Below are 12,938 nucleotides of genomic sequence, written 5' to 3'. Positions count from 1 at the left end.
ACCTTTGTCGGCAAAATAAGGTCTCTGCTTTTTAATATGCTGTTAGGTTGGTCATAACTTTGCTTCCAAGGAGCAAGTGTCTTTTAATTTCATGGCTGCAGTCACCATTGCAGTGATTTTAGAGCCCAGGAAAATAAAATCTGTCAACTGTTTGCACTTTTTCCCCATCTGTTTGCTGTGAAGTGATGGGACCAGATGCTACTATCTTAGTGTTTTGAATGTTGCGTTTTAGGCCAGCTTTTTCACTCTCCTCTTTCACTTTCATCAAGAGGCTCTTTAGTTCTTCTTTGCTTTCTGCCATAAAGGTGGTGTCATTTACATACCTAAGGTTATTGATATTTTTCCTGGCAGCCTTGAGTCCAGCTTGTGCTTCATCCAGCCTGGCATTCCACATGATGTACTCTGCATATAAGTTAAATAAGCAAGGTTGACAATATACAGTAGTTCAGTGATTATTGATAAATGAATATGCTAATGTAATCTGCAGTGCTACCAAATAAAGGAACATTTTTATCACCCCAGAAATTTTCTTATATCTCTGCCAAGTTATTCCCTGCTCTCTCCCCACCTCCTAACAATGCAACTACTATTCTGATTTATTTTGCTTCAGATTAATTTTACCTGTCCTTGAACTTCATATAAATTGGATGATAGAAAATGTTCTTTTTGTGTCTGGTTCTTTGGTTTCACATACAGTTTTTTAGATTAATCCATGTTGTTACATGTATCAGTAGTTCATTCCTTTTATTGCTGTGTAGAATTTCATTATATAGATATGCCACAATTTGGTTATCCATTTTTCATTTGATGGATATTTGACCTTTTTTCCAGTTTGGAGGTGTTGTAAGTAAAGATACTTCAAATATTCTTGTACAAACTTTTTTGTGACCATATGTTTTAATTGCTCTTAGATAAAGAGAAATTATAGTAGAATTACTGAACCACGGGGTAGGTGTATTTTTATAAGAAACTATCAAAGTATTTTCCAAAATATTTTCTTCTAAAAGCTCTTAATTTTCATTTTGTTCTATGATCCATCTGGGATTAATTTTTGTATAGTGAGAAAAAATTATTCAAGGTTAAATTTTTTCCATGTGGATGCCCAATTGTCCCAGCACCATTTGTTAAAAGATTTCTTTTCTCCCATTAAATTGATTGGGCACCTTGGTCAACAAACAGTTGACAAAGATAGATCAAGTCTGTTTCTGGAACTCAGTATTTTCTAGGGATTTTCTATATACATAATCATGTCATCTATGAATAAATAAAGTTTTATTTTTCCCTTTTCAATTTTTATGGCTTTTGTTTTTTGTACTTTCTTGCACTGGTTATTGCGGCTAGTACAGTGTTAATTAGAAGTGGTAAAGACTGACATCCTTGTTTTGTTTCTGGTCATTGGGAGAAAGATGCTAGTCTTTCACTAGACTATTATCTCTAGGTTTTTCATAGTTATCCCTTATCAAATGTGGAAATTACTTTCTATTCTTAGTTTGCTGGAAACTTTTACTGTGAATGATTTTGCGATTTGCTTTTTATACATCTAGTGAAAGGGTCATATGATTTTTCTCATTTCTTCTGTTAACATGGTAAGTTACATTGTTTGATTTTCAAATGTTAACCAACATTGCATTCCTGATATAGGCCTCAATCGATCTTGATGTAGTATCATTTTTCTATATTGCTTGATTCAGCTTGCAAAGATTTCACTTAACAATTTTTGTGACTTCGTCCTTAAACCATCTTCGTTTGTATTTTTCTCACAATGTCTCATTTTGGTATTATGATTTTGTTTGACCTCATAAAATTAGTTGGGAAGATTCCTTCTATTTTCTGAAAGACCTTGTATAAGAATAGTTTTATTTCCTCCTTAAATGTTTGATAGAGTTCAAATTTGATAGATGCTATCTGGGACTGAAGTTTTCTTTAAATATCTAGTGTTTAATTATAAGTTCAGTTTATTTATAACAGAGATTTGGCTACTCAGATTATCTGTTTTTCTTGTGTCTTTAGAGATGTTCCCTCTTGTATTCCTGATACTAGTAAATTGTATTTGTGCTCTTTTTAAAACTATCAACCTACATATCACTTTATAAATTTTATAGATTTTAAAAAATAAATCTTTATAAAAACTTTTATTTTCTATTTCATTGATTTCCACTTTATCTTTATTATTTCCTTCCTTCTACTAATGTAGGATTTAATTTGCTATTTTTTCCCTAGCTTTGGATGTTGGAAACTTAGATTATTGATTTTAAAACTTTATTATTCCTTTTTTTTTTTTTTTTGTTAGAGAGTTTATTCAGTTAAAGAACTGCTTTAGTCTTGGCTGCTTCCAGTTAATAGGATAAGAGGGCTGGGAAATGAAGATGAACTTTTTTAAATGGCCTGTGAAAAGACAGTGTTATATAATTACTAAGCAAAGAACCTCAAACTCAAGCTGTACTAAATATTCTAATTCTTATTGATAGATCTGAAAGTAAATTATAACTGCAATTTGAATAACTGAAGTTTTATTATTTCTTTTTAAATGTAATATATTGTGATTAAAAACTATCAAGTTCCCTCTAAACTGTGCTTTACCTGCATCCCAAAGATTTCGACATTTTGTATTTTCATTCTTTCAACCAAAAATATTTTTTAAGTTCCCTATTCCCTAGTGGTTTCTTCTTAGATTTTGCTGACTTCTCTTTCTCCAGGTATTTTTCCCCTTCTCTTTTTTAGCAGCTACTGTATAGGTTAAAGTTATGTATTCTTAATGTACTACAGTCTATCATGAATTAGCATTAAAATATTTCACATGTAATACAAGATCCTACTACATAATGATTCCATTTGTCCCCCTTTGTGCTACACTTTTCATACATTTTATTTCTATGTGTGTTATGTAGCTCACAATACATTGTTTCTGTTTCTCCTTTAAATAATCAATTTTCCTTTAAAGAAAATTAAGAAATAAGAAGTAATATATATTTATCCACATTTTTACTATTTCTAGTGCTTTTTAAAGTATGCTGGGAATTCTCTTAGCATGTATTTGTCTGGAAAAGGCTTTATTTCACCACCATTGTTGAAGGATAGTTTCACTGGGTATAAAATTCTAGTTGATTTTTTTTTCCCCCCCAAGATTTATTTATTTACTTTTGGCTGTGCTGGGTCTTCATTGCTGTGCATGGCCTTTCTCTAGTTGTGGAGAGTGGGGACTACTCTAGTTGTAGTTTGTGGGCTTCTCATTGCGATAATTTCTCTTGTTGCAGAGCTCAGGCTCTAGGGTGCACAGGCTTCAGTAGTTGCAGTGCATGGGCTTAGAAGTTGTGACTCTTGAGCTGTAGAGCGCTGGCTTAGTAGTTGTGGTGCATGGACTTAGTTGCTCTGTGACATATGGAATCTTCCTAGACTAGGGACTGAACTCACGTCTCCTGTATTGGCAGGCAGATCCTCAACCACTGGACCACCAGAGAGGCCTGATTTCATAGTTTCTAATGAGAATTGTTATCTTCATTCCTCTGTGTATAGTGTGTTATTTCTTAGGCTGTTTTTTCCCTTTTATCACTGGTTTTCAACCATTTGATAATATGCCCAAATGTGGTTTTCTTTGTATTCATTCTGCTTGGGTTATTTTTTGTTTGTTCATTTTAGATTCTTGAATCTGTCAGTTAATATTTTTCATCAGAATTGGAACATTTTTAGGTATTAGCCTTCAAATAATTATTCTTGTCTGACTTCTCTCTCTTCTCCTTCTGTAACTCCAATAGAATGTTAGACCACAGGTCACCAAAACTCTATTTATTTGTTGTTTCAGTTTTTTTATTTTTAATAAACTATTTTTTAGAGCAGTTTTAAGTTTATAGAAGATTTGTCAGATAATACTGAAAATTCTCATATACTTCTTGCCCCCTCACAGTTGCCCCTGTCATTAACATCTTGCATTAGTGTGGTAATAAATACCATTATAAGACAATGCATAGGTATGCATATATATGTGTAGAGCTTCCTTGGTGGCTCAGCAATAAAGAATCTACCTGCCAGTGCAGAAGACACAAGTTCAATCCCTAGATCAGGAAGATCCCCTGGAGAAGGAAATGGCAATTCATTCCAGTATTCTTACCTAGGAAATCCCATGGACAGAGTGGCCTGGCAGTCTTTATACAGTCCATGGTGTCGCAGAGTTGGACACAACTTAGCAACTCAACACCAGTAAATATATATGTATAACTTTCCTTTTCTTCAAGTTCTCTGTATGCTTTAGTCCTTTGATAGCTGCTTTTCTATGTTATAGTTAGAGAGAGGGTAAGTCAATAAGTAGGTTTGATCACCTTGTGATAACACCTTGTTTATTTACTATGTTTCACTGATGATGTTTTCCATAGTAGAAATGTTATATAAAGATACATAGAAGATTTTGTTCCATTGATCTAATATATTTTTTTGCACAGTTTCTTTGTTTTTGAAAAGGATTTTATTTTCTCTTGTTTTTTTTTTTTTTTTTGCTTTCAAAGTACCTAAAGTATGTGCATGTTTGTTATGTGTTTCTTATGACAATTTATGTTGTGCTTTGAATTCTCAGAAATTGTATTATTCTTGAGCAATCGGCTTCACTTGCCAAACTTAGGTTTTGTTTTTTTCTTTTCCAGGCCCAGCTTCAAAGGGAAAAAGAACAGGATCATATGAAGCTTCATGCAAAACTTGCAAAGCTTGATGTCTTAGAAAAAGAATGTTTTAAACTTACAACAACTCAGAAAACTGCTGAGGTAAGCTTCAACTTATTTCTTTGAAGTGGTGATACCAGGAATAAATCTTTAATGTTATGTGTAATTACCCTGTATATGAATATGCAATAAAATTAGATTTGTAAAACTTCATTAATAGCTTTTAGTAATCCAGATATGAGTTATTGCTTATAGACCACAGCATAAATGAGTTTGCTTTTTGATGTGAAATTGTAGTTTACCTTCTTCTGCAGTGGTAGAATATTTTCGTTTGTTAGGTGATTTACCTAAAGGATATTGAAAAGGTAGCCTTTCACCACATGCAAGTAAGTTATGCCTTTTCTAGATCCTATCCTGAAATGCCCTCTCTTTTTCCAAGTGAATCCTATCCATTTGGTAGGATTCTCCTATTTCTGCTTCCTCTATGAAGCCTTCCTTGAGGTTTTGAACACTCAGGAAGTTCTCCCTTTGAGATAGTACTGTCTTCCTATTCCAAACTATACCATGGATATACAATGAAATACTTTTGTGTATAAGGTTATACATATATATTCATGACCTGGGTCAAATCATATTGTTTCATATATATTAGTCTTGTTTCCCTGGTGGCTTAGATGGTAAAGAGTCTGCCTACAGTGCAATCCCTGGGTCAGGAAGATCCCCTGGAGAAGGAAATGGCAACCCACTCCGGTATTCTTACCTGGAAAATCCCATGGACAGGGGAGCATGGCAGGCTACAGTCCATAGGGTCACAAAGAGTCAGACATGACTGAGCGATTTCACTTTCACTTTTCCCTAAGTACAGCATAGTCTTTTATTCTAAGTTGTCTATATTTTGAATGAAACATTGAGACCCAAGACTATATTGTTTGACCTTCTAGACCTTTAAAACCTCCCAAATTTTCAGTATTATGATTTTGTTAATGAACATTAATAGAGCCTATGCATATAAATTCTTTGCTTCTCCTTTGTCTTTCTTAAATAAAGTAGGTAAAGAATCATATGAAGAAAGCCAAGGAAAACTTAGTATCTTTTGCCATTCCGTTTTCTTATTTTCTGCTTTAATTTACCAAACTATTAAGAATCAAGACCCTGAGGGCTCTATTTGTTTGGAAAAGGAATAAAAGATATTTAGCTCTAGTTTTTGTATAATAATCTCGGTTTTTCAATTCTTTTGTAGGACAAGATTAAACATTTAGAGGAAAAACTAAAGGAAGAAGAACATCAGCGTAAGCTTTTTCAAGATAAAGCTTCTCAGGTAAACAGAACACTGTATCATCTGGCACTTTAAAATCACATATGTTTTATTATACTTTATTAACTGAAGCCTTACTCTAGACTCTAATTTATGCTTCCTAACTTATCAGTTTTGTCTCTTTTTGCTGTAATAATGAAATTTCAATAAGTCAGCAAGTATATTCATAGACTTGGATGTATTGCCAAAGATCTTTTGGTCTTTTGAAATTCTGAGAAACATGCATATATTCTCAGTTGAAAGAACTCATGCTATCAATTGTTTTCAGTTTGAGATATATAAAATAACTCATTCTGTTATAAACAGAAAATGATTGTAATTACCAGTAGACTTGGTGACTTTAACACAAAAAAATAAATTTTTGGATTTTCTTTTCTTCTTCAAAAAAACATTTTTATCTTTATTAACTGATATATGATCCCTCATTATAATGTTTCTGAAGAAAAAGAAATTTGTTAAAAGTCAAGTAATAGTAAGGGTTTTTTTTTCACTATTATAGCTTCAGACTGGACTTGAAATCAGTAGAATTTTAATGTCTTCAGTAACAAATCCAAGGCACTTCAAGGAAAAGAAGAAATCTTCAAAGGTATGCAAATACTTTATTCTTATTTCTAGTGCTTATTTCTTCATCCTTTTAGTAATTATACCTGTGCATTTTTTAAAAAGAATTTGAAGATATTTATAATATAAGACATGAAATAATTCTATGAAATGGACCTAAAAACATAAGTCAAGTAATGATGATTTGGGGTGTGAGGACAGAAAATTCAATAAAACCTAGGTTAAAGTAGCAGCATTTGAGCACAAAACCTAGCTCTGAGTTTGCTTGACATCCAAAGCAAAAAGGAACATATAATGGGCAATACATCTAAATTTGTGAAATAACAATAAGCATTCTAATTTTTCTAGAAAGGCAAACATATTGCTAGTACTAAACTGTTAAAGAAATGCATTTTGGATACTTTTTAAAAGAAGCACTAAACAGTACAATAGATACAGCACAGTAGATTCTGGAAGCAGTTTTATATAATGCATGCACAATAAAAAGACAAGATATACTATTAAATTACATTGTATTATAAATTATAATATTAAATTAAATTATAGTCATTTCTCTAGAGAAATTCTTTATTTCTTTATACTAATATCCCTTGGACTTGCCTAAAGATTGGGGAATGAGTACTTTATAGCTTTACCAATAATAATTTGTTTTGTTAAATTGATGTTTTGGATTTATTATATTAAACTTTTTTATTTATAATGGTAAAGAAAATGTTAGTCCCTTTTAATCTTATGATTCTGAAATTATAGTTTTGATGACCATTATTACTATTTATTCAATATGCATGTAGTGTTTTTATGTGCTGTTTGCTGTACGAACCAAGCATGCTATTTGTGAATTCTGGCCACTGCCATAGGTTCACCCTGTGGATACAATAATGGAGGAAACATTATACTTAACTTTAGCTAGTTGTTTATTCCATAAATAAGAATTCAGTAGTTTGGATGCATTTTTCACAGATTTTTTTCTTTCAAAGAATTTGCAAACTACAGTAATAAAGAATATTTTCCCAATGCTGTTTATATTTTTTTAGTTTATTTCCTTCCTTAAGTATGTTTTGTGTCTTATCTCCACAATAAGATTAGAAGCTGCAAAGCTAAATAGAGAATCACTATAAGTAATTTATACAAGTGGAAAAATACTGATTTATTTTTGTAGTTATGTTTTATGACATCCTTTGAAGAGCTGGTGGAAAAGATTTTTTAATAAGGTACAGGGAAAAACAAAGTAAAAGAAATGAAGGAAAGAAAAGGTAGCTCCTGGAAGAAAAGAAAAAATAATTGACAGCAAAAACCACTTTATAAAAGCAGTTAGCTTAAGTTCCAAGTTCATAGATCTGTAAGTAATAATGCTTCCTTTTAAAGGTAACAGGAGCACTAATGTTGCTGAAGGTAGTATCTGGGTTTTTTTAAGAGACCTCTGTGAGATTGCTGCTTGTCTCACTGACACTTACTCCATATCGAGTTGAATGAACTATGTCCAGGATATGGAGTAAGTGTCAGTGAGACAAGCAGGAATCTCACAAAGGTCTCTTAAAAAACAAACAAAAAAACCCCAGATACTAGTACCTTTAGGTATTGAAAGGACTTCCCTGGTGGCTCAGACAGTAAAGCATCTGTCTAGAATGCGGGAGACCCGGGTTCGAGCCCTGGGTTGGGAAGATTCCAGGAGAAGATGGAGAGGGAAATGGCAATCCACTCCAGTACTATTGCCTGGAAAATCCCATGGACAGAGGGGCCTGGTAGGCTACAGTCTATGGGGTCACAAAGAGTCGGACACGACTGAGTGATTTCACTTCACAGGTATTAAAAAAGATAACACAGGAATTTACAGAGAAGCAGATAAAAATACAAATATAAGACAGAGTGTACTAAAAATTTAATAAAGGTATAAACAAAGTATTCTGGTGCTGTACACATAAAGAATATGTGAAAAGATCACACAAGAAGTAGTAAAGGCAGACTTGGAAAATGAGTAAGTATTGATAGAGATGAGGCGAGGTGTGTCACAGTCTGAGAGTATAGTTGATTTTTACATGAAACTGTAAATAATTGTCCAGTACTAGTACCATATGATGGAGAAGGAAATGGCAACCCACTCCAGTGTTCTTGCCTGGAGAATCCTGGGGGCGGGGGAGCCTAGTGGGCTGCCGTCTATGGGGTCGCACAGAGTCGGACACGACTGAAGCGACTTAGCAGCAGTAGCTGCAGTACCATGTGAGACTTGAAACTATAGCTTGAAGTGAGATTATGACTGATCTTCAATGCCATGTTAAGAATTTGAACTTTTGTTCTATAAATCATTGCGAACCATTGAAGGCTTATAGAGACATGATTAGAGCTATACTTCTAGATAATGACCAACAACAGCATAAGGTGAGCTTGGAAGTAAAGAATCAGACTGTTTGCATATTGTAAGCAAGATAATAGAAGCCTGTCCTGTGAGGTTTTCATTATTCTTTTGAAAGGATAGATGTAATTATCAGTCAGAAATCTCATTCAGTATAGTGACTGAAAAAAATTACATTTCTTTTGTTCTAATTTAACTGCTTAAAATAGACTTTGATCAAACCATCATTTTCTATTACTTGAAATTATCATTCCTAAGGTACAGAGCTTGAATGATTGTCCAGAATCACCAAGAAAATCTGAGTGAATAAGAACTGACTCACAAACTTGTGATATCTCTACCTCTAAGCAACTTAATTTTTTTAATTTAAAAAAATTAATGTTTATGATAGTTAAGATATCTAAATTTTCCTTTAGAATTGGGAATATTTTGTTTTCTTTTTATTATGGAATATCCTCATCTTATTGATTATTCTCTTGCTAAAGTGTTAAATTGAGTGACCAAGTCACCCCAGTTTGCCTATGACTTAACTGGTTTTAGTACTAAAGATCCTGTATCATGGGCAGATTGAGACAATTGGTCACCCTAGTTCAATCCATCTAACAAAAATAGTAAAATCATTTACTTTTAAGAATGTAGCTTAGCAGTGTCTTTTTAAAAATGATTCACAGAGGAGTACATATTGGTTTGGCCAAAGAGTTTGTTTGGGTTTTTCCATAAAATGTTACTGAAAAACCTGAACAAACTTTTTGGCCAACCTAATATAACAAAAAATGTCTGCTCGAAGGATAATAATGACATTAACACTGGAGTACTTGCCACACAGCTTAAGAAATAGAGCATTACCAGCACTGTTAAGGCCCAGTGTGTACCTTTCTTAAATTGTATTCCCTCCATCCACGGAGTAACCACAATTCTGATTTTGTTTTTATCATTCTCCTGGTTTTAAAAAAAAAATTGCTTTGCCAAATAAGTATTTATAAGAAATATATTTGTTGGGTTTACACTTGAACTTTATATAATGGACTTACTGTATTTGTGTTCTTCAGGAGCTTTCTTTTTCCACTCAACATTAAGTTTATGAGATTCTTCCAATTGATGCATATATGAATGGTTCATTGCTTTTTATTGCTAAAAATTTCTTTTTCCCTTCTCCTTTCAGTGATCATTTGGTTTGTTTCTCACTTTTTGTTATTATAAACAACACTGTTATGAACATTCTTGTACATGCCTCGTGGTGTAAGTGTTCAGGAGTTTCTCTGAGATACTGGGCCATAAGTGTCATGCACCTTAGCTTTATAAGATATTGTTATAAGACCAGTTTATGTTCCAATCAGCAATTACCATTGTTCCATATCCTAACCATGTGTCTTTTTTTGTTTTTTGTTTTTCACTTTTTATTTTGAAAAATTATAGATTAGAGGTGATAAAAAAATATATAAAGGGAGGTACAGTGTACCTTTCGGAGAAGGCAATGGCAACCCACTCAGTACCCTTGCCTGGAAAATCCCATGGACGGAGGAGCCTGGTGGGCTGCAGTCCATGGGGTCTCGAAGAGTTGGACACGACTGAGTGACTTCACTTTCACTTTTCACTTTCATGCATTGGAGAAGGAAATGGCAACCCACTCTAGTGTTCTTTCCTGGAGAATCCCAGGGACAGCAGAGCCTGGTGGGCTGCTGTCCATGGGGTCTCACAGAGTTGGACATGACTGAACAGACTTAGCAGCAGCAGCAGCAGCATATATCTTTAACAAGCTTCCCCCAATGGTAATATCTTTCATAAATATAATAAAGTCCAGGAAATTGAAATTGGTACAATACACAGAGCTTATGGAGATTTCAACAGTTTTTTGTTCACTTAGTGGTGTGTGTATATACATATTTGTGTCATCATATACAGTTTTATCACATGTGTAGATTCTTGTAACCATCACCACTATGAAGATACAGAACTATTCCACTACTATAAGGTTCCCTCATGTTATCCCTTTATAGTTACACATCATCTTCCCTAACCCTTAGCAATTTATAATCTGTTTACCATCTCTATGATTTTATTTCAGGAATGTTATATAAAGTAATCATATAGTATATAACCTTTTGAGAGGCTTGTTTCATTCAGCCAATCCATCTAAGTATTGATGCATTTTTAAAAGTTTCTGTGTAGTATTCCATGCTAGGGATGTACCACAGTTGAACCATTTACCTGATGAAGGAGATTTGGGTTGTTTTCAGTTTTGTTGTTGTTGTTTAGTTGCTAAGTTGTGTCCCACTCTTTTGCAACCCCATGGACTATATAGCCCACCAGGTTCCTCCTCTGTCCATGGGATTTCAGTTTTAGGCACCCCACTCCAGTACTCTTGCCTGAAAAATCCCATGGACAGAGGAGCCTGGTGAGCTGCAGTCCATGGGGTCGCTAAGAGTCGGACATGACTGAGTGACTTCACTTTCACTTTTCACGTTCATGCATTGGAGAAGGAAATGGCAACCCACTCCAGTGTTCTTGCCTGGAGAATCCCAGGGACGGGGGAGCCTGGTGGGCTGCCGTCTATGGGGTCGTGCAGAGTCGGACACGACTGAAGCAACTTAGCAGCAGCAGTAGTAGTTTAGCCGTTAAGTCGTGTCTAACTCTTGCGACCCCATGGACTATAGCCCTCCAGGTTCCCCTGTCCGTGGGATTCTCCAGGCAAGAATTCTGGGGTGGGTTGCCATTTCCTTCTCCAGGGGATCTTCCCAACCCAGGGATTGAACTGGATCTCCTGCACTGCAGGCAGCTTCTTTATTGACAGAGCTACAAAGGAAGCTGCCTCAGTTTTAGGCTATCACAAATAAAGCAGTTATAAACTTTGTGTACAGGTTTTTGTGTGAACATATTTTTCATTTTCCTGGGGTAAATATCTAAAAGTGAAATCTCTGAATCATATGATAGCTATCAATAAATATTTAATTTTACAAGAAACTTCCAAACTGTCTGCCAAAGTGGCTGCATTATTTTGTGTGTATGAGCAATCTGGCTTCTCCATTTCCTCGTTAGCATTTGGTGTTGTCACATTTTTTTTTTAACCATTCTAACAGGTTATAGTGATATTTCTTTGTAACTTGCATATCTTAATGTGTAATAGTGTTAATTTGATAAATGTCTTTTAAAATATTTTTGTTTACTTTTTTCCTTGTCAATATTTAGAAAATTAAATGTTTAAAGAGAAGACCACCTCAGCAAATTTGTTCAAAATTTGAAACACTGCCTATTATGGCTGAGAAGGTGAGAAGGGAAAAATGAGGATACTTGTTCAGATAAATTCATGCTTTGGTATAAGTGCTATTTAAATGCCATCAGTTATTTCAAATCGTTCTCAGCTATTTCTTTTCCCCCAAAGTCTGCCAGTGCAAGCCATTCTGCAAATGCAAGTACACATAGCCTCCAAACAGTGCAACATTCTGGGCCACATATCCTTCAGAAACCAGCTGAAGTTACTGAGCTTAGATGTCTCTACAAGCCTTCTAGAACAACTTCTCAATGTAAAGCTGTACCTTCTGACTCAGAAAAGTCCATTTCTATTTGCCACAATTTGTCTGAACTTTTGATGGCAATGCAAGATGAGCTGGACCAAATGACTATGTAAGTATTTATCACAAGAAGTAGCAAGACAAATTTAGGTATCTTTTTTTCTTCTCAGTCTTTCAAACAATGTCGCTTACAAATTCGTAAAAACCTTACTTAGCCTTTTGAACTTATTTTGATCTGAAGATTACTACTTTTTTCTATTTAAAGTGTTTCTGTATTCCCAAGATCTGAACTGATAGACAAATATTTCTGTCATTCTAACAAATGGGGTCTGGTGACCTTAAATTATAATTCACAAATGCTTTTCTAAGATGCTCCTTCTGCTTTTTATAATCTTTTCAGTTAAGTGAATGATTTCATTAGACAAATAGGAATGCAATTTCTTATTTTCCATTCTGGCTTGTCTGCATTGCATGTTTGAAGCATCCATATGCTTCAAAGATTCTGTATGGGATACATATTTTAAGCTTCAAGTTTAAATATCTTTTCAACAAATATT

General features: G+C 34.1%; 1 protein-coding gene across 5 annotated transcripts in view; it reads left to right on the top strand.

The window, feature by feature from the left end:
* The window catches only part of CEP57L1 (centrosomal protein 57 like 1), a 91,527-nt gene that overhangs the window by 69,090 nt on the left and 9,499 nt on the right, over positions 1 to 12,938 (top strand). For 4 of the 5 annotated variants that reach the window (XR_003512594.1, XM_027551259.1, XM_027551262.1 and 1 more), the window contains 5 exons: positions 4,632 to 4,748; positions 5,887 to 5,964; positions 6,461 to 6,547; positions 12,059 to 12,136; positions 12,252 to 12,493. Coding sequence is in view for 4 of the 5 variants with exons in the window: in XM_027551259.1 (XP_027407060.1) it covers positions 4,632 to 4,748; positions 5,887 to 5,964; positions 6,461 to 6,547; positions 12,059 to 12,136; positions 12,252 to 12,493 (602 nt within the window). In the remaining variant the exon portion in view is untranslated. The remainder of the gene's footprint in view (positions 1 to 4,631; positions 4,749 to 5,886; positions 5,965 to 6,460; positions 6,548 to 12,058; positions 12,137 to 12,251; positions 12,494 to 12,938) is intronic. The other variant, XM_027551261.1, reaches the window with a different exon arrangement.

The sequence above is a fragment of the Bos indicus x Bos taurus genome, chromosome 9, assembly GCF_003369695.1.
Source record: "Bos indicus x Bos taurus breed Angus x Brahman F1 hybrid chromosome 9, Bos_hybrid_MaternalHap_v2.0, whole genome shotgun sequence".
NCBI classification, from domain to species: Eukaryota; Metazoa; Chordata; class Mammalia; order Artiodactyla; family Bovidae; genus Bos; species Bos indicus x Bos taurus.
Note: the sequence above shows the minus strand (reverse complement) of the source record. Positions and strands in the feature narration are given on the sequence as shown.